The 22,253-nt window shown below is 40.8% G+C and overlaps 1 protein-coding gene across 1 annotated transcript in view; it reads left to right on the top strand.

Moving 5' to 3' along the window:
* Agbl1 (ATP/GTP binding protein like 1) overlaps window positions 1-22,253 on the top strand; it is an 830,193-nt gene that overhangs the window by 119,197 nt on the left and 688,743 nt on the right. Inside the window, exon 6 of the mRNA XM_037198558.1 lies at window positions 12,464-12,501. Coding sequence (XP_037054453.1) covers window positions 12,464-12,501 — 38 coding nt within the window. The remainder of the gene's footprint in view (window positions 1-12,463; window positions 12,502-22,253) is intronic.

Below are 22,253 nucleotides of genomic sequence, written 5' to 3'. Positions count from 1 at the left end.
TTTGTTGTTTTATTGTGTTATAAGCTGCTTTCTTCTACACAACAAGGAATTAAATCCTTACTCTTTGTGCACAGACACACTACATGTGTGCATTATTTCTTCAATCATTTTTTGTGTGTGTGTGGGAAATATTATCTGAACCAGTACCCACATTTATCTGAATGGAAAATCTGGAACTTTTGTTTTCCAGGATACTTTTTGAAACTGCTAATCCAGATGTGCAGGTACTATGTTATGTATCAATTTGTCCTAAATACAGTTTACTGTATTGAACCTCTCCTGACAATTGACTCTTTGGCCATAGCAGAATACATCTGGCTGATATTTCCCAAAGGGCATGGTCAGATCAGGTCCTAACACATAGCCAAATGCTTGATCAGCATCCTTTGGCTCCCTTGCATCAAAACTCCTAAGGACCCATTCTTTAGGGGACCATGCTCTGCTTTTTCATTCATGATACTCTACTGTTATGGAAATTGTGACATTACTCAACAAACAGCTGACTTGTTTCAATTTGGACTGATTCTCTTTTTAGCTACATGCATGCCTTGAATAGAGTAAATCTGACTAATGAATTTGTAGGCAGGATTTTGGCAACATGAAAGACTCTGGCCTCCGTAGAAAAGTTTTCGAAATTTGCCTAGTGTTTACGAGGAAAATTGCTTCTCATAATTTACACCATTTGAATCTAATTTTATTTATCAACAAACATTCTACATATGTACAAAACCCACTCTTGTAAAGCCATTTAATCTTTAAACCCATTTAATCCTATCAGTGGGGTTGTTAAAATAAACATGGATGATTCTAACATGCCTGGGAGTTTACACACTGTCCTGTTTGCAAGAGCCAAGATATTGCTGTGTTTATCCTAGACAAGGGATGGTCTTCATTTGAGGATTGGATTGGTTTCCAAAGCAAAGATAACACCACAAATCCAAATCCCACACGAATGCTATAAATTGTCACCCACATATCTCAGTTTGTTGACCCAGATGTTTGCAGGTTCACAGTATTGGGGAAAATCTGTCAATTCAATATTTGAAAGAATTAAAAAGAATTCAATTATTTTATGTCTTCATTTTTAATGCCTTGTTTTGGCTTGGATTTAATTTAGGAGGGTGTACATATATACAGAGGCAAAGGAAAAGGCACCAACATCATTAAATTGATGGATCAGACACTTAACAATTTTAATGAACTTTCTGTCCTGTTTTCAAAAATTACAAGAAAAAAGTTCTTTCCCAAGCTCACTAAATTTTTAGTACCTCATTTATCTCATCTATGGCACATATATGGGTAATTTACAAATTATTAGATTTTAGGCACCAAGGCTGAGATATTCTATATGTGTCATTATTTAAAGGTGTTTATTTTATAGCACTTTTAAGATTCATTATATTGTTTTTGTAGACTAATAGCCAACAAGTTTTTCACTTATTTCCATAATGGTGTTGCTTCAAAAAAAATCATGGATTCATTAAAATTCTTTTAAAATTCTCACCCAAACACATTTACATAGCAAAAGCACATGATAATGGTATAATAAGTATAATTATACTAATAAATATCATGTTTGTTGAAGCAAATATTCAGTGACACAGCATGCATGAATACTTATATTTAAATACTTCATATATTATCATTACCATACTTTGTCTACCGGGTTAATGTAATTTTAATAATGTATAATAATAGTTTAGAGTATCTATGTCTAGAAGACCAGACTTGTCTAGGAATCATTCAAAACCTGGGAAAGATACTGAAGTTTGTTGTGCCACACATGACAGTTGTCAAATTCTCCCTCTTCTCAGTTTCTGCCATTTACAAAGTAAGAAGTTCTTGTGTTCACACATCTATGAAAATGACCTTGGTTCAGATGTTAGTAAAGAGATGTTATTTAAGTATCATCAAGAAGACCAGAAGGTCTTTTAACCTAGATGCTACTATCAAGCACACCTCTAGACTATTCCCACCTCTTGGTCCACCTTGGGAATCTCAGTCATTCTTTCCATTGGTAAATATTACAGTTGTGTGGTATTTCAATCACTTAGATCTGTTATATCAAGACACTTCAATAGCAGAAGGGTTAGATGCTCCTTATTTTTTGAGAGCCCTCGAGGAGAATTTATACAACACAGATGGAATCTGGACATGTATATCATAACTTAACTCCATCACCATAGTCTGAGAAAGAGTCCCATCAAGCCTAAGTCGTGAGAAAGCATGAGACAGACACTGTCATGTGACTTTATTTCCTAACCTCTTCCACTTCCATGTTTTTTTCTCTCTCTTAATGAATTTCTTTTAAGGATGTCAGTGTAGCATAGAAATATCACTGTCCTGGGACCAGAATATTTAGTTGAGAATCAGAAAAAAGTTTTCTGAAAAAGCTAATCATGCCCCCTGTACTTCTCTCTTCATAGTAAAATGAAGTTTTGTTGTAAAAAAAAAATTGAAAGGAAGCTGGTGAACATGTGTCACATTGGGAGTTCTCTGATTTCCAGTGATTGCTAGTCCATGATTGAAGCAGGACAGACCATTCTATTATGTCAAAGGCTACATTTTATGATTCTTAATATAACAAAAATTCAGTGTTCTTATTTTCTGCCATGTTTCTGAGAATGCAAGTAGAGAAGAAGCTGGCCTGCCATATTGGAAAAATGGATCTTCACATGGCACACCTGGAAGTTGTTAAAAATTTCAACTTAGATAAGATCCATGGAAGCGTCATGAGAAGGCTTCATGTTGAATTTGGGAAGGGTGGTCAGACTACACCTCTGTCCTGGAGCAACTTAAGCTTGCATAAGGGGTTAAGAGAAAGTGCACAAATAAGCACTTAATGATCATCATGAAACTGATCAAGATGCTGAAAAGAATTGAAAAGTAGGAAACTGTACTTGAATCAGGCTACATTTTAGGGTCAATATATTCTCAAGACTGTGAGGGCTTGGTTTTGACAAAACTTAAAGACCATCACAGTTGTGCTTTGAAAATAGTCACAATGTGCTCTTCCAAAGGTACTTACACACACTCACCTTTTGTCAGATAACATAACTTACAGGTTAGAATATTTTCACAAGATGAATTCCTGAAGTAATTGTTCCTGAAACAGGCAACTACGGTGGTTTGAAAGAAAATGGCCTCCAAAGGGAGTGGCACTATCAGGAGGTGTGGCCTAGTGTGTCACTGTTGGGGCAGGCTTTGAGGTCTCTTTTTCTCAAGTTTCCCTCAATGTGACAGTCAGTTAACTTCCCCTCTAAGTCAAGATGTAAGGACTGTCATCTCCAGCACCATGTCTGCCTGCATGCTGCCATGCTCCCCATGATGATGATAATGGACTGAACCTCTGAAACTCTAAGCTGCCACCCCAATTAAATGTTTACTTTATGAAAGTTGCTGTGGTCATGGTGTTTTTTTTCACAACAATGAAAACCCAGCTAAGACAGCAACCAAAGTACATGTTTTATTAATAGCACAGCAGCATATCTCTCAAGTAGAAGAAACTATTTCAGGTGAAGCTGGGTGGTCAGATAGAAATGGAACTCCATAACTTGGACTTCAGCACATTCTGTTACCTTCTTTGTAATCATCTTTTTTTGTAATAACTTTCCTCTTCTCTGTTATATATGTGAACATATTTCATCTGAAATTCTTATTTTTAAGAACTTTGTTGAACTGATGATTATTTTCCTTACAAGGCATGATTTCCCTCTTGTAGAGTAGGTCTTAAATCCAGTTAGAGAGCTATTGGTTAGGGCCAAGGTATGTGTGCCACTACTGCACACTTAGAGTTATCGTTCCATGTTGGTCATTATTGTGTTTTACAGGCATGGCTTGGTAGGATCTCTGTTTGCTTTTCTCCTTTGGTACCATGCACCTTCTGATATCATGAAAAATGAAGTCCTTGGGGAGGAGGTATATCAGCTCAGTTCTAGCTCAGGATCCTCTGAACCCTGTGTCTGAAGTGAATATTGTCTTCAGCAATAGGGAGTTACCTTCCACATCTGGGGGATAACCAGGGGCAACAGAAATAGGCTATATGTTCTTGGAGTCTCTTAGATAACCCTAACCAACAACTCAAAAGAGGGCTTCTCATGCCAGGTGTTTCAGTTTTTGTTATATGATCTTTGACTCTTGGAGGGAGCACTGTCAGCCTGGATAGGAAATTTTCATTTAAACTTTAGAGGTATATTTATACACTTCTGTATACATTTAAGGTTTTTTCTTTTCCTGGATTGACTGTTCATTTGTTCTTAGTGCTGAATAACATTCTCTTGTATAGACATACCACAGTCTGTCCACTCACCTACCGAAGTGATTATTTGATTATTCTTGCCATTATAGTTCTTGTCATTACAAATGAAGCTGCTATAAATATCTATGTGCAGGTTTTTGTATGGATATGGGTTTTCAACTTGATTAAACACTGAGGTGTGCAATTATTGGGTTATAAACTTTTTCCTCCCAAACCCCTTTTCTTTGTGGCACTTATTCTATGGGTTTCTAGACTGTCTTAGTTAGGGCTTTATTGCTGTGAAGAGACACCATAACCACAAAAACTCTATATAAAGGAAAACATTTAATAGGGTTAGCTTCCAGTTCAGAGATATAATCCATTATCATCATGGCAGGAAGGAGGGTGACATACAGGCAGACATGGTGCTAGAAAAATAGCTGAAAATTTCACATCTGGATCAGCAGGCAGCAGGAAAAGAGTGAGGCACTGGGCCTGGCTTGAGCATCTGAAACCTCACAGCCCATCCCCTGTGACACACTTCCTCTAATCTTGCCACACCTCCAGCAGGGCCACTCATCCAATAATGCCACTTCCTATGACTCTATGGGGGGCCATTTTCATTCAAACCACCACATAAGGTAATGTGGGACTCCATATGGAAGTACCTTTTAGTTAGTAGAAGACTACTGTATGCTGCTTAGTTATTTATTACCTAACCAAAGCATTTATTGAAGAATTTTCCATGTTGAATGTTTTATGATAACTGTTTAAATGTTAAAGACTGTAATACAGTTGCTGTCCTCAGAACTTACATAGAGAAGTGTGGAGAGTGTTGCACAAATACACGATTCCCATGTTACCAAAAAACTGTTGTAGTAAAGGAAGTTAGAAGGTGGATGAGAACTCAGCAGAATGTAACGCAGCTTGGAATAAATGAAGGAGTGTAGAGGCTGGAATTTGACATGGATGTTGTAAAGTAGGTAGATGAGGGAATAGGATTTTGGTGGATAGAAAAAAAAAGATGAAAACAAGGATGACTTCCCAGAGCACTGCAGGCCTTCTTGTTCAAACTTGTGGAGCCATGCCAAGGCCATGGTACATGCAGAGGGACTTCAGGCAGTACACTGTGCTTACAGTTCTCGGAGAGACTATGGCCACAGTTGGACTTTCTTAGTAATAAATCCATCTTTTAAACAAGTAAGATGGACATTTCCCCCTCTAAGATCTTTCCTATCATCTGGTTTATGAAGACCTTGATTTCTATCTTCAAGGGAAGAACAGTTCAGTTACATAGAGGTGAGAGTTCTTTTGCCCGAGTTGAATAGACATCATTAAAAGGCAAAGTGTAGCTCCTCTAAAACTAACTGAGCTTTGTATTCAGCTAGGAATGGTACAACTCGGATTCTCCCGTAGTCATTTAGCACACACTCTGTAAAAGTTTATTTTGCATATATATGCTTAATTATAGACTTTGCACATTATACATTTACATATACACATTATACATAGGATTATAGTCGCACATTAATGTATATCTTACTTTATGAATAATTTAAGGAAGTGGAAGCTGTTTACCTTAAGTGCTAATTTGAGAGTCACGTTCCCAAGTAGAAAGAGACTCTCCTGTGTGGGGGAGCCCACAGCAATTTCAGCCTGCTCTTTTCTTCCCAGACATTACTTTTTACTTCTGGTGCTGGGAATTCTCACAAATGTTTGGCTGCCTCCATCCTGCTGCTGTTGCCTGCAGACTTGGAAGAAGTTCTAAACCATCTCTCCTTTGCAGACCCTGTGCATATGACGAGCCTGGTGGTATGGAGCTCATTCATTGCAGAGCTGTATTCCAGGTCTCCATCTTGGATGACAGCCATCCTCTGTCCCTGTCCCTGGTGTGTGTTATGGACCAAAAATCAGCCTGGGTTTTGGGTTTCAGTTTCTGTTACAATTTATAATGATTGATGATGGTTCCCACAAGCTGCCTTTGACAGCATCTGGATAGAGCTGGGTGTGTGAGTGTGTTTCTTTCTCTTTTCCACTCCAGAGAGAAATGGAAAAGCTCCATGCTGGGCACAGGATCCGATTCAGCCTTGATACCATATGCACATGGTTTTTCTTTTCTTCTACCATGCAGGATCCATCTCAGTTTTCTTCTCTGGGTTCTACTCTTTCCAGGAAGTGATCGGTTAAAGCCATGAGTTGTCCATTTTTCTTGGTCACCTGGCTTGTGTGTGTGTGTGTGTGTGTGTGTGTGTGTGTGTGTGTGTGTGTGTGTGTTTTCTCTACCATTCTATTTCCTCTCAAGCTAGTCAGGGGCCTGGAATGTACCAGATGGCATTCTGGGTATCTGTTCTCATGGCAATGTGTTCAATTCCTGTAAAGGACCTCCTGTTTCATCCAACTGTTATTTAACTTATTCCTATTTTCATTTTATCCATAGTTATAATACCCATCTCCATCTGCTCATTTAGCATGACTCTGTGTCTGTACAGGCTCTTCTTTCACGTTGACAGAGGCGTCTTCCTGATGTTTATGTGATTACTTTCTTCTTCACATTCTGTTCATGCTACCTCCCCATGCAATTACCCTAGCTACGTTCTCCAAACTTGCAGTCTACCCTCGCACAGCTGATCTCTTTACCCCGTTCTTACCTTTCTGTTTTCTTTTATAGATTTATTTATTTTATGTGTATGAATGTTTTGCTTGCATGTATGCATGTGTACCATGTGTGTGCCTGATGCCTTCAGAGTTCAGTAGAGGGTGTCAGATCCCTTGGAACTGGAGTTATGGATGTCTGTGTGCCACTGTGTGGGTGCTGGGAAGAAGATCTGAGTCATCTGTAAGGGCAACGAGTGCTCTTAACTGCTGAACTATCTCCCTAGCCATTGTCTTACTTTTAAAATACTATTTATTGTATTTGAGAATCTAAAGTTAGTGTACTGTACGAAAATATTGCTATTTACAATTTCCTAAACTATAGCCCCCATGATAATAAACTCTTTGAATATAATAGCTATTTTTTCAATTTGTTCTGGTATGTAATTGATGCTCAGTAAACACCTATCATAAGAACAAGTAACATATTCCAGGCTTGCCTCCAGCGAAGTTCTCTGTCCTTGTCTCCATGACCACCACTGAATATCTAAGTCTAAGTCTCAGGACGGAGTGTGATTGTTCTGTATAGAGCAAAGTCAAGCAGTTGACACAGCTGGACAAATCTGCTTCATTGTTGTGTATTGACCCTAGGACCTTGCTTCTGTTGTCTGATCATAAACAATAGCCCATATCTGAAAGATAAAGAAGTTACAGAGAGTTATTTTAGAGACTGTCTAGAATTATGTTGAAGGTAAAAGAAAGTTGAGGACTAGGTTTAGAGTGAGGCAGAAGGAGACTTGTGCCTCAATATGCTGTTCGCTCTTTAGCTGCTGGGCCTTATGTGGGCTATTTATCCTGTACTGAGAAATCTCATCATCTGTCATTCCTGTGAAGTTCAAAGTGATGTATGCTGATGAATATAGGACATGTAGTATTGGACACTTAGAGAGTCTCCTTAAGTAGTGGTGACAATTATGAAAGAGTCCCCAGTAATGGCTCTTAAAATTTATTTCAACCTCAGGAAGTAAATTGCATTGTTGTAACTCTGTGGCTTTTTTTTTGTAGATGCTTGGCAGGAGAATATTTATGAATCTGCCAACAGTTTAGCCTTAGCCTTTGCTAAGAGAGTCAGAGTATCCGTGGGGCCTCAAATCTTGACTGGAGTACCGAGTACCCTGCTTTGAAGAATGGATGGAACAAAAATTGTCCCTCTGTCTTTGGGTATTGTTGTAGTTGGATCAAAATGTTCTTGGAAAATTTCCCAAATGACCCATTCATTAATAGGAACACAGAGAGAGATGGAAGATTTTACTTTCCATTCCAAAGACAGCCCACTCAGCACCCAAACAGCATGAGGTGATAGTAAGGAATGATGGACTCAAGGAAAAATGTCCTTCCTGTCCCTTCGTAGAATCGGTGGGTCTACCAGAATGATGGCTGCTAGATGTCCACATTCAGGAGGCAGTCTGGTATCCCAAAGGCACAGAGTGGGGCTCCAGTTCACTTGCCCGATGCAGTGGGATTGGTTTCTTCAAGTAGGAATAGCTGAGCTTTCTTCTTTGTTTAAGCCCAATTGCCTTAGTTTTGCTTTTTGTTTGTTTTGAGGTGGGGGTCTTACTATGTAGCTTAGTCTGTCCTAGAACTCATGATCTTCTATTTCAGCCTCTCCAATGCTGCTATTACAAGGCTGCGCTACCACACCCAATTAAATGTTCCTTTTTGTTGGTAGAGGCGTCGGTTGATCCAAGTAGTTATCTCGGTGCTGCTGAGTGTTATTGTTTTTCATGTTGCACTGAAACCAATCAGGAAAGCCTTGCTCAGACAGTAGAACATGGCTACATGCTTGCCCAGTGACTAGATCAAAAAACAAAGAGCCTCTTGGTAGCATTCATGCAGTGACCTTTGTTCTGTGTTCCAGGAACCACTGGAATATGGAATATTTTCAGTTACTCATTAGTTTATTCTAGATATTTGTTCTTCTTTAAATCTTACACAGGCATTACACCCCAAACAACATCTTTACTACTTCTTTTTTGAAGCAAAACATTTGTATCACATTCCCAATAAACAGACACACACACACACACACACACACACACACACACACACACACACTCACAGATAAATGTTTCTGAGGTCATTAATATATTACATTCTGCTCCAATATACTTTATTACAAGTCTAGTACATTTAAAAACCTATAAAACTGAATTTTAAAACCTACCACACACCCACAGATTGAAGTTTAGAAAAGCATTGGACCTAGGCCATCTAGTAACTTTTATTTTCTAAGTTAAATATGCCCCTGCCCTATCTCCTGCCCAGTTCTTATTCCACTGCCTTCCCTGGCTGTGCATTCTCTCATCCCCTAGGAGTCTCCTTCCTTTGGTGTTGATGATTTTTTTCCTGCTTACCCTCTGCTCTGCTTTTGATTGAATTTTCTTGAAGATATCCATTCCAGGCTACAAACTACTGTAGCGATTGTAGAAATTAGTAAATAAATGTTCCCACTTCTGAGTGCCCTCCAGAACTGTAGATAGATGCTTGTAGCAGTATTCTAACTAGTTTCAGGTAGCTTTCACATAGACTATCTTGAACTCAGCATGTCCTAAATGAAAGCCATTGTTTTCTCTAAATGAAATGACTTCCCTTCTTACTCACTTAGCGGCTTTCCTATAATTAGCTTTACCCAGGCAAATATTTCAGGTAGTCACTCAGCTCTTTTCTTTCTTTTGTATTCTGTAACTGTGTTCTGTGAGCAATAATGTTCATCTCAGTTTTCCATCTCTGACATCATACTTTTTAATTAAAAACAAATGAATAATGTCTCATTATCTAAAGGGTTGAATTTGAATTCTTTATACTATTAGATTTTGGTCTTAACTATGACCTCCATCATTTTTCCCTAAGTGTGCTCCTTGTGACACTAACTAAATGTCGATTCCCAAATGATGACCTTCAAAGCAATAAATCTTCTCTTTTGCCTCAGGAATCAGCTTTAATTTGACTGCAACATTGACCATGTCATATAATGTCACTGCTGGGATCATATTTATTTGTTATATCGTCATGCCATTTGATACTATCTAGAGAATTAAGATTTGGAGTCATCTTTAACACCCCTGTCAACAACCAAAGAATGCCCATCAATTCATGGGCAAACCATTTATTAACATGCTTTCATGTGCACATGAGGATTTGCTAACATGGGATTGTGACTCATCAGATCAGGCGATAGGCTTGAGATTCTGCATTTCTGTTGGACTCTCAATGAAAGTGAGGGTGCTATAAAAGACTCACATTTCAAGCAGCAAGACTCTAATTTTTCTTTAGCTACTCCTGTTTTCTCACTTCTACTCTGTTCTCTGAACCTATTGTCTTGCATCTTTTCCCATGTTGAAAGTGTTCTGCAGATCAGTCATACCAGGTTGTTTGTCCCTATGACCTGGCTGGTGACCTAAGACTAGGTTAGGTGCCTTGCCTTAATGTTCCTCATCTTTTCCTGAGTTCATACTTTTACTCTTCTCTTCTAATCTGTCTTGGCTTTTCGGTCTTGCTATGTAATATTCTCTGCTGTGTTATACAGCAAGAAGGCATAATCTAATAACAGGAACCTGTTGAACCCATACTCTTAAATTTACCAGACTCTAATGCAATGAGCCAAACAAACCTCTACTCTTTCTAAATTATGAAGGCTCATGTATTTTGTCATAGTAACAGAAAATAGATTAAAATACATACAGATAAAAACACTGGCTTAGAGTGCACTACAACATGAATCTTGGAGGAATTCTGTTCGTTCCTATCAAGAATAGATATAGTACATATGATCCTAGTAACTTATGCTAAGGCCTACCAAGCAGTGATAAGTTCCAATCACCTCTGAAGACTGGAGAAATGGGCCAGAGGGATTAGGTTGTCCTTCCTAAGTTACACACATAGGAGAATAGACCTGTGCCCCAAACCAGGACTCCTTTTCTCCTACTGTCCTATAGAATCTCTCATTGGTCAATTCCTCACCTCACAGTGTTCTTTGCAGTATGTTGTCAAATATTGAAAGCAGAGTCAGCAGTGTTAAGAAGACAAATGAACAGAAAAAGTAAGAGACTAAAGTAGAAACAAAGCACCTGAGATACACTTGCACCTCCTAACTTCAGGACTCCCACAACAGTTGCAAAAGGCTGCGACTCATGGCCCCCCAGTGTAAACTCACAGCAGAGACAATCGCTCAGCTCAGTGAAACCAGCCGAGGATACTCCCAAGACAGTGGGGCCAGAGTCTGCTGAGAGACTCTCCCATTAGTCACTCATTGCCATATTTTTTTCCTATTCAAATTTTGGCTCCTGCAACCTTACTCTTATAACTCCATGGAGACTGTCAAAATCCAGGTGCTATGGAACAGAGGACCTATGTTGGGATGGGACAAGAAGGTACTCGGAAGCTGGAGAAGGAGCTTAGTATTTAGAGGAAAGAGTAGAGCAGTCAAATTAACCTCACCAAAACAGATTAGGAGAGAAGCGAAGTATATGAGTGTGAAGGCAGGAAAGGTTTGAGAATGTCCCAGCAAGGTACCTACCCTACTGGATCACCAGCAGGATGGATAGGGACTGCATTGATGCATCCTCTCAACCCACTATTCATACTCCTCAGGATGCATGCACGTAAGGACTTGTTAGGAAAGAATTCTAATTCAGGAGGTCAGGAGTCAGTTAGAGATTCTAGATTTCTCTTTGGGTCTCAGCAAATGTGAGGTTGTAGGTAGAGACCCACACACTGAGCAGCAGGGCTAATAAAACCATAAATGTCATCCTGGGACCCTACCCTCATTATCTCATGTAATTTCAATCACTCCTCTGTAGCCTCACATCAAAATACCATGGATGTATGAATTGAGTCCCAATAAATAAGCTTTGGAGGATGCATTCAAAGGATAGCAGTGGGGTTTTGTGTATTCTCAGATGTCAGGAACAAAAGGAAGGGCCACTAAGAAGTGGAACAAAAGATGTTTTTCTTCTCCTCTCTCTCTTTTTTTTTTTTTTTTTTTTTTTTGCTGCAAAGGTTGTGAAATTCTTCTGTGGGCAAAAGCAATGTGGTTAGAGAAAAAACTCTAACAATGGTCTTCCATCCTAAGGAAACAGCTTCTCCTCCTGATATGTATGCGCTTTCCGTCCCCAGAGGCATGAGTAGTTCAGGAAGTTTGCACTGAACTGCTGTGTTCAGTGTGCCTCCTCATCCCTTCCCTCTCACCCATCCTCCAGAGTCTCCACATGTTTTCAGGTACAAATCAAGAAACTGACAAGTACACTCGCTGGTATGAGCAGGAGTTAAAAAAATAGAAAAAGAAGAATGCTCTGCAAAGAAGTTGGTGGAAGGTGGGAAGCGATGGGGGTAAGAAGGATATTTTCAGTAGCAGAGGGGACCTCTGAGACCCATTTGGAAGATAGACACCTTACTTAATGTGATTTCTACATTTATGCCTCTTTAATGATCAGCAGAGATCAATAGAATGCCTTCTACGTGGTTAATAATGAGTCTGATAGGTGGTAGCAATGAACATGCTACCTATGGGGTCTGTGGGCTAACAAAAAAAGACCATTGAACATTGACTTTTCACTTTTCTTTCTTTCTCCCCAGGGCAGCCACTGAAGTTCTGGCAGCATTGCTGAAATCCAGTAAGCATCCCTTTAAAAGAGGGGTTATCTCTTCCCATTTTTTATTTTTGTGAAAGGTACTCTTTTTGTTCCATGGTTCCATTCTGACCGGTGAAGAAATAAAGAGATTTCTTCCAAAAAGGAAGGTTTTAACCTTAACAAAGTAAAATTACATATAATTTGGGAATTTGGGCGTAGCTTCTCTTACTACTTCCTGCTGGAGGGGGGCGCTGTATCTTATGGGGATACAAAGAAAATTTTAGGATTATGGAATAGTCCATGAGGCTGTATTGTCTGAGTCAGTTGCCTTGAATCCAATCTGGACGTTGGATCATCTGGGCCATGGTGTCATCAGAGACCTTTCTGGGGGTCTTGGCTGATCAAACCTGATGTATCTGGAACAAATCCATAGTCTCTGGCTTTCTATGGGAACAAAAGCAGAATCTCCTTTCCAAAGCAACACATCCTTAGACATAAATTTCGAAATTGAAATACCTTTAAAATATACACATTGATTTAAGTGAGCAGTCTTTACAATCAAATGTCTTTCTGCAGTTAAAAATCCCAAAGACAAATCTATTGGAGAAAAGAGAGAATATGATGGCTGTAGAAAAGAGATCTCCTTGTGGACATGTCCACTTATAATACATGACCATTAGTGTTGATTGTTAAGTTGACCGACCCTAGAATCACCGGAGAGAAAGGTCTCTTGGGGTGCCTATGAGGGATTATCATGATTAAAGTAATTGACATGGGGAGACCTGGCCAATATGGGTGCCACCATTTACTGGTAGAGATTATTTATTGTTCTATACTTCTTGGCTGTGGCTGTAATATGGCCAGCTGCTTCAAGCTCCCGGCGCCTTGATTTCTCTGCCATAATGAACTGTACCTTGAACTATGAGCCAAGATCAACCTGTTCTCCCTTGAGTTGCTTTTGTCACAGTATTTGATCGCAGCAACAAGAAAAAATAGCTAAGACAAAGACAACTTTCCCTATGAGGGAAGTAAGTTGTCTATTGCAGCCCTGGGGACTCTTCAATTCCTTCTGACACAGGAAGCAGCCCTTCGGCATTACTAGAATAAATCCCAGCCTGTGGGACTGTCCAGTGAAAGAAAAGGCCATGACTGGGTAGGTAGCAGATTCTTGTATTTGGTTTTTAACTTAGCTCATGACTCTATGTGCTTGGGCAGGTAGGATGTTGGGAAATACTTGGACAATGTAGATGTTGCTGAGTTTCTTTTTTTTTTTTTTTTGTTAAAAAGTTATTTCTTTCCTCAGTTATATGAGTGATTGCAAAAGAATAGCTTGGAGGGTCTGAATTATTGTGAGGATTTTTTCTTTTGCCTCATAGCCTTAGCCTAATTACATTGGGAGTCAATTTCATGTGTGCAATATAATAGACGGTATGATGCACTTGGGAGTGAAATCTTGGTTTAATGTTTTTATTCCTCCCCTCCTTACTGCTTCATCTGTTTTAATTTGGCACCTTGGAAACCAACTTCTTCAATGGTGATATTTGTTTCTCTATAGGGAGCCTGATGCCTGTGGGTAATAGGTGAACTTTAATAAAACTTATAAATAAATAAATAAAAATAAAAACACTCTTTCTCCACCAACCATACATCTCTGTCAACCAGAAGCATGGGGGAAAAGTGAAAGCACATGATGTTTCCTTTTATAGACTGAAGAGAAAAATGAATCTTGAATTCATTTGGTTGATTGGAACTTCATACTGTGTCCAAGTCTGCCCTCAAACACAGCTTTAAAACATGGGGTAGACTGAAGACAGTGAGAGTAGACTAGGGAGGGAAGAGAGGGAGTCTGTGGAGTTCCTAAGATGGAGAGGTATTTCTTGTGGGTTCTGGGGAGGGGCATTGATTTTTCAGAGTGGAATTATTCCAGGTTTAACCTCTTGATTCCCATTATGGCACGTGGCATCCTTCTCTACTCTAACATTTGGTGTTTGATGCAGTAGGGTGAGGGATGGGAAGGAAATGAACACTGCCCATTTGTTTAACCAGTGAATACCATGCTTTGGGACAGTGGTTTTCTCTGGAGTTCTCCCAACCCAGTGCTGGCAATGGAAAACTTGATGCTTCCTGGGAAGGGAGCCCTGAGAGCTAAGTAGGGCCATCTTACCTCCAACATACACCCCCATTTAGCCCTTAAGCTCGAAGTTAGGTACACTTTCATAATATGTACCTATAATGTGAAAAATCTGAAATTATTCTCACATTCCTCAACTTTAGAGATAAGGATCATGGTATCTCAGACTAGAGGAAGACCATATTATGTATAAATATGGACAGATTCAGTTACACACTGTGGCTAGGTTTTCTGCACACTGGCTGCGCTTCACAAGCCGAGTCTGCAGTGATACGAGGCTTTCTAACTTATATTCTTCTTTTAGAGCAGGGGTTCTCAACCTCCCTAATGCTAAGACCCTTTAATACAGCTCCTCATGTATGTCAACTTCCAACCATACAATTATTTTGCTGTTACTTCTTACCTGTAATAATTACTACTGTTATGAATCATAGTGTAACTCTCTGTGTTTTACGATGGTCTTAGGCAATTCCTATGAAAAGGTTGTTTAACCCCCAAAGGGGTCACAGCCCACCAGCTGAGAACCACTATTTTAGAGGTCGGCTCAGACTCATGTCCTCTGTAGAATCTCCCTTCGATCGCTTGCTTAGGTACTGCTGCCCTCTGCTCCCACAGGCTTTCCTACCTCAGGGCTGACTGCACTGTACTGAAGTTGTTTTTGTCTTTGTCTCTCAACAGAAGCTTTTAAGGGACAGGGTCATCTATATTGATCCATGTGTTTCTTGTGGCAGCACAACAGAGCTGAAAGTACATATTTGTTGGTTACAATTAATTGAATGATTTGTGATATTTACCCACACAAAATAGTGAGATTGCTCCTTACAACCTAAATCTAACAATCTATGCCTAGAACCAATGGTCTTAACATTTGTAGTTCTAATCTCTATTTACTTTACTAATAGACTGTTAGGGAACCGAAAGCCTGCTGTCTTCCACATATAAAGCAGGCTTTCCTGTCCCATTAGGAAGATATATGGAGTTATCTGCTAATTCTGCTGAGTTGTCCATATGAGCCTTTGCCTGGGTCTTTGGTTATTTATACCATGAGACAGTTGGATCAGAAACTCTCTAATGTTCTTTCTCACACTAAATACACAGCCTTCACTTATATCAATCAGTCTTTCATCCTTGGCACCATTGGCATTCTGGATTCCATATTTCTTTCTTGTTTGGATCTGTTCTATGCATCGTGGACTATTTAGTGACACCCTACCTAATCTCTGTGTATTAGCACCTGGCATTGTGTTTAAATGTAACAACCCACCCCACCCTATGGGAATCAAAACTGCTTCCTGTTGAGAACCACCAATACCTATTTGGGTACACACATGAGCTGAAATCTACCCAAAATTTCAAAGGATCCTTTCCTACATACCTTTCTTGGAATTTCATAAACATTTTTTTCATCTTTCATAATTGATCTAAGATTCCCCAGAATTGAGCATCATTCATATGCATTCATAAGCAGTAAGAACTAAAGGGAGGCTATTATTATAAACAGTCACAAATTACTTGGAGGGTTACCTGCTGGGGAAGCTCTTGAAAGTCTTAGAATAAGAAGGGTAGGTAGGTTTTATCACAAGTGGTCACACTAATGTGCAGGTAGAAGGGTTCTGAGGTCATATATGAGCCCACCACAAAAGAAGGCTCCACCGAGATGGAAAAGTTGGGCTATGGGCTTGAAGAGCAAGCACAGCCTTACCAAACAGTTGCCATCATTGGTTACTAGCCTAACGAAGGTATCCATGGAATTGCGTATCTGGACTTAGATGACACCAATACAAGTAGGCTGGACTTCTGCAGGGCTTTGCATGTCTTGGACGTTTCTAGTCACTTTATGATGTCTACATGCCTTGTGTAGCTAAACCTTAACATGGGATGCCTTTTAACTTGAATTGCAGAGTGGGTTCCTATCAGTTGAACTTAAATGCAGGAAGTTAGATTCTGTCTAAAATTCAAACTGCATGTGGCACAGGTCTCCTGGAATGTTATTCAAACTTTAATCTACAAATGACATACTTCTTTCAAGTGTCAGCTCTTCTGGCACTGATGTTTACTTGTCAGTGAGTCTAAAAGTTGACAGTGGTGGTGGGTCTCAGTAACTACATCACAAACAGAGGACATTGCCCAGTCTAAATAAAGCTAGAACAAAACATTTACTGGTTGGGGGTAGTCCGTGTTCCTATGACAGTCAATACTAGGCCAAGCTTAGGTATCTGAAGTCACCAAGACCCTATTTATTTGTGGCCAACTGGAGTTGATCCTCACTAGTGGCAGAAAAAGCAGGACTCAGAGTTTCGGGAGGTGTGGGGCCTGTCCACAGCAATGACCCAGGGAAAGGAAGGAAGTTTGGATCAGCTCAGGGAGAGTTTACTAGTTTTCTTTGGCTTTCTCTCTCTTATCAGACAGAGGCTGCAGGAAGAGCCAGCAGGAGATGTGCAAGAGAAATGAAGCAAGAGGAGTCTCAAATCTCTTTCAGTTCCCAGGCAGGCAAATTTTGCTTAGAAATCGGGCCTCTTGCCCAATCGTCTCAGCCATTTGACACTATAAATAAAAAAACAAATCATTGTGCATTCAAGAGTCCATTTGTTTCTGTCTTTTAGATTAGAATGGCCTGATCTAAATTCCACATCGTTCCTCAAATCAGTTCTTCTCTATGCTCACACATGCACAAATTCTCCACCTGTACCAAGAACTTGCCTTTTTGTGTTTTATTCTATCCAAAAGCACTTAGCTTTTTATTATCAAAATTTAATAAAGCCTTGATTAAGAAATCGCACTACTTCAATTGCTTGTGCTGTTTTTTCTCTAACAAGCCAAAACAACATCTTGTTCCCTCCCTCCCTCCCTCCCTCTCTCCCTCCCTCCCTCCCTCCCTCCCTCCCTCTCTCCACCATGCTTCAGTTTCTTTCACCGCTCTCTGTGCCCTTCTCCCTCACTTCCCTAGCCCTCTCTTGATATCTTTGTCCCCACAGTTCCTCCCTCTTTCTTTTTGTTTCTTAACCTCCTCTCCATGCCCATTAACCATAAATGCATTTATGAAAAATTGTGACCCTGGATGCAGCCATTGAATGAGGCACAGCAATGGGATGATAGCTGATTTCTGCTGGCCCCAGGGATGAATCTTCCAATAATGTCTTAGCATTAACTTTGCTGCCCAGATTTAAAGGTCATAATCTTGCAACAAGGAAACACCTTCTGTCTGGTTCCGGTCCTAAATCTTACTGAGGGAATGAGGAGTCTACTCCATACATCTCTCCTACTTAGGAATTAGCATTAAGAAGTTTGCAGAAGTTAGGGAATGGGAGAAGGCCAAGAGAAGTTAGCAGAGAAAGAAACGCAGAGAAGAAAGGAGGGAGGGGAATATGAAAGAGAGCTAATGGAAAGTTTGGCAGAAAGATGAGACTTCTCACAGCCCTTCCTAGGTAGCGTTCTTTCTGTCTGATCCACAGGGGACAGCCTGCATGTTATTGCAGAGAATAGGAAGGAAGGGCAAACCTTGTAAACACAGAGAGACCTAGCATGGCCAGACAGCCTCATGCTCAGAATGAACACCTGCTGTGGCCTGGCGGCCAGCAGTGCAGACCCTGGAGGACACAGTGGCCAGATGATTGCTCTGCTGTCAAATGCCCAAGATGGGCCAATTTCAAGATGCTAGGAGTGCCAGCCTCTCTTCAGAATGGATGTATGTTTGAACATGGTTGACATTGTGGCCCCTTTGGTCCGGTGGCCATACACAAGTACCAGCAGATTGGTACAGCCTTCACCGGACTCATGTGCTTATCCATGTTTCCACGTAGTCTGTGACCTTCCCTCCAGGAGAACTGACCTGCCTTGACAACCCGCTACTCCAGATTTTCCAGACATTGTGTTTCCTGTGTCTGTTTCTTAATGAAACTGAAGATGGTCAGAATGTCACAGCTATAAAACCTTGAGTTTTCCTTGTATTTCTTCAAACATTTATCTTTTATTCTCTCTCTCTCTCTCTCTCTCTCTCTCTCTCTCTCTTTCTCTCTCTCTCTCTCTCTGTGTGTGTGTGCACATACACTTGTGTGAGTTCACTGGTATGTGGAGACTAGAGATCTACTTCAGAAGCTATTCCTCAGTCACTTTCCATCTTGTTTTTGAAAGAGTCTTGCTTTTTTTTTTTTTTTTTTTTTTTTTTTTTTTTTTTTTTTTTTTTTTTTTTTTTTTTTTTGGTTTTTTGAGACAGGGTTTCTCTGTGTAGCTTTGTGCCTTTCCTGGAACTCGCTTTGGAGACCAGGCTGGCCTCAAACTCACAGAGATCCGCCTGCCTCTGCCTCCTGAGTGCTGGGATTAAAGGCGTGCGCCACCACTGCCCGGCCTTGAAAGAGTCTCTTATTCAACCTGGAGCTTGCCGAGTAGGCTAGGTATCTGGCCGGTGAGCCCCAGGGATCTGTGTGTCTCTACCTCCCCAGGACTGGGATTCCAAGCATGTCCATGACCACACCTGGCGCTTTTGTGTGGCTTCTGGGGGTTGAATTGGACTGAGGCCCTCATGCTTGCACAATAAGCACTTTACCAACCCACTCATCTGTCTTCCCAACCCAATCATTATTTATATTTTGATTAATTTATAGTAATGTGTATATTTATCATGCACAGTATGATGTGAAATGTGACACATGGTGGCATGGCTAAGAAGAGTGAAATAGCTTTTCCTTTTCCTCCACCCCCCCTCCCCCCCCTCTCCCCTGAAACATAGTCTCCTTTAGAGAAGGCTGGTCTGGAACTTACTGTGTGTGATCCAGACAGAACTTGAACTCTCGATCCTCAGTCCTCAGCCTCTTAGTGTTGAGATAACAGGCATGGCCCGTCAATGCTTTGCCAAACATGTGCATTTGCCGAGTAGAGAGCTTAACCATGTCGATCTAGTTCTCGTGGATCCCCTGCAAGGTAATTTAGGGACATTTCTAGAAACATATGCCCTGGAAACTATTGATTTGACTTGTCCCTCTCATTCCCATAGCAGAAAACTAAGGAGCAGGCAGAAGAGGTGAGACCGGCTGAGCTCTGATGGCCAGTGCACAGGACTCTTCTTAGATCTGGGCACACATGCCTCTGTCAGGGGATGTCTGAGTACCACCCACTTAATACATTACGGTGTAGCGTGGTTCTCAGCCTCCCTAATGATGAGACAGACCCTTTCATCGAGTGCCTCATGTTATGGTGACTCCCAATTATAAAATTATTTCATTGCTACTTTATAACTGTAATTTGTTACTGTTATGAGTCATAATGTAAATATCCGATATTCAGGAAAGCTGATGCATGATCCCCCAAGGAGTCATGACCCACAGGTTGAGAACCACTGCTTTGCACACAACGGAACTAGCCATGGTGTGATCAATGATCGTGTGCTTTTGCAGATAAACATGTATAACTCTTTTGTCCTTGGAGCCCTCCCACAGGAGTCAGGCTTCTTATTACATCTTTATACCTCATGCGGGGCCACAGCAGAGGCTCTGCTAATTATTAATGTTGAATGAGGAAGGAATCCAGTTTCCTAGAACTTGTTTACACTGTGCCTTAGTGCTTGTGGTATGTATGTTCATAAACCTGATACCCTATGACTTCTGAGGAAGCATGCAATGTATTTCACCAATGAGCTAAAACTCTCCTTCAAATAATATTGATTTTTTATGTATACATTGGTTACACAGGGATGGACTGCTGCAATTGGCTTCACATGAAGTCAGCATTGCAAGCGACATCCATCACAAGGTTGGCTTAAAATGACAACCCCTGTATTATATCCACAATAAATTGAGTTCTAAGTATGTCAGGTCCTATAGATACATTTAACCTGACAAGGAGTGTTTTTTTTTTTTTTTTTTTTTTTTTTGCCATCCTCATCTTACAGGTTGGGGAACTGAAGTTTGGAAGGCTTGAATAATTTATCCAGCTAGCAGGCTTCAGGGTTCACCTGGCAGTGAGCTCAGCCTATACTGTACCAGGAAGAGATTCAAGAGGCTGGGTCTGCTTAACCCAAAGAAGGTACAACCAAATGCGGAAAGGAAGCCAAGTAAACATCTTCCAAGTATCAAAGGGACTATTTTGGAAGATCATGTGTGACTTAAGTCAGAAACATTACACGCTCCACTCCACATAACATTTGAGTGGGGCCCAGTGAGAGATGTTGAAACCCTAGCGTGCGTGTGAGGGGCCCGTGTCATCTGCTTGGACGGTGACCATCAGGCAAGGCTGATGAATGAGAGCGTGAGATACTGGGGCGAGCAGGAACTAGGAAGATTACAGGCTCCTATTATGTCGTGCCACATACAATTTGGCATATTCCTTTTTCATTTTCTTGGCTCAAAGTCCAGCCTTCTCTGCCAAATACTTACGTATTTTGCATAAGTACACAAAGTACTTTAAAAATAAGTTAAAAGGCTGCGGCCAGCCCTGCTGTCCCCTTTCCTCCCCCTCCACCCCCAGTCTGACACTGTGAGTTATGTGGGCTGAGTTGCAGACAGCGGCTCCTGTAGTTCCTCTTCCTGCCATGTGGTGGGGCTGTTCTTCTAGTTATCCCCACTATTACTAGTCCAATATTTATTTTCGGTGAGTAATTTGTTTATCGGGAGGTTATTTTAATCTAATTTTCGCCATATTTGCCAGTGCACACTATCTGTGCTTCCCAGCGTTAGCAGCTTGCATGTCTTGAAGGAAATTAGCTGAAGATGGTCTCAGAGGCATTTGCGCAGCCATTATTTAAGGGAGGCGGGAGGAGGCCGGGTGAGTGGAGCCTGGGGTTAGAAACAGCAGACAGAGTTTGTTGCCTTCCTGGTGGTGTTAGCATGATTGAGCAGGATTGACCGGGGGCGGGGGAGTCGAGTAGCTTTTCACAGGCTGTCGCTGCTTGACAGCAGCAACACTGGAAGTTAGGGTCGCTAGTCTCCTAGAACATTGTGACAACTTGTAAAGGTCCTAGATTAGTCTGGAAGGACAACAGTCCTCTAGTTCTGCACCCTCGGCAGGAGTCCCTCCTCCCATTTGATGGCATTTTAATGAACTGCTATTGCAAGCCCTCTGTAAGCTGGGGGGTGGGAGAGGTTGGAAAGAGAGCGACTAATACCAGAACACCCATAGCAAGAAGTGATGACTATGATGATTAGTAAACTTGTTGGACACTTTGCTCACATGCCATCGAATTCTTTGTCCTCATTTATATAATAATCATGTTACTGTGCCCGTTTTATGTGCCAGGAAGATGTAGCTAGCAGAAAATAAAGACTTGCTGAGACTCCACAAATAATACAAGGAAAGCAAAATTCTACCTCAGTTGTGACTGCTTCCAAAGGACCCTGTGTTTATATTTCTGCCAACCTTCAGTTGGAGCCAGGAACCTGGGACTCTGGGTTCAGCCGTAGATTGACTATTCGATCTAACTTGGCCTTTGCCATTGCACTTGAGTTCAGGTTGGTTTTTTTCTAAAGTGGAGAGTTGGGGGTGGTTGTGGTGGTTGAAGCTTCTTTGGAACAGAATCTTCTATTTTTATCATTAAAGCCTAAGCGTAAATGACACATGCAGCAGACACAAGGGGAGCACAGGTGGAGACCCCAGTTAATAACATCTTGGCTTTTCCATTGCTTCCCGACACTTGATAGACTCCGAGAAGCTTCAAGAGAAGTTTGAAAACTTC

The sequence above is a fragment of the Peromyscus leucopus genome, chromosome 1 (assembly GCF_004664715.2).
Source record: "Peromyscus leucopus breed LL Stock chromosome 1, UCI_PerLeu_2.1, whole genome shotgun sequence".
Taxonomy (NCBI): domain Eukaryota; kingdom Metazoa; phylum Chordata; class Mammalia; order Rodentia; family Cricetidae; genus Peromyscus; species Peromyscus leucopus.
Note: the sequence above shows the minus strand (reverse complement) of the source record. Positions and strands in the feature narration are given on the sequence as shown.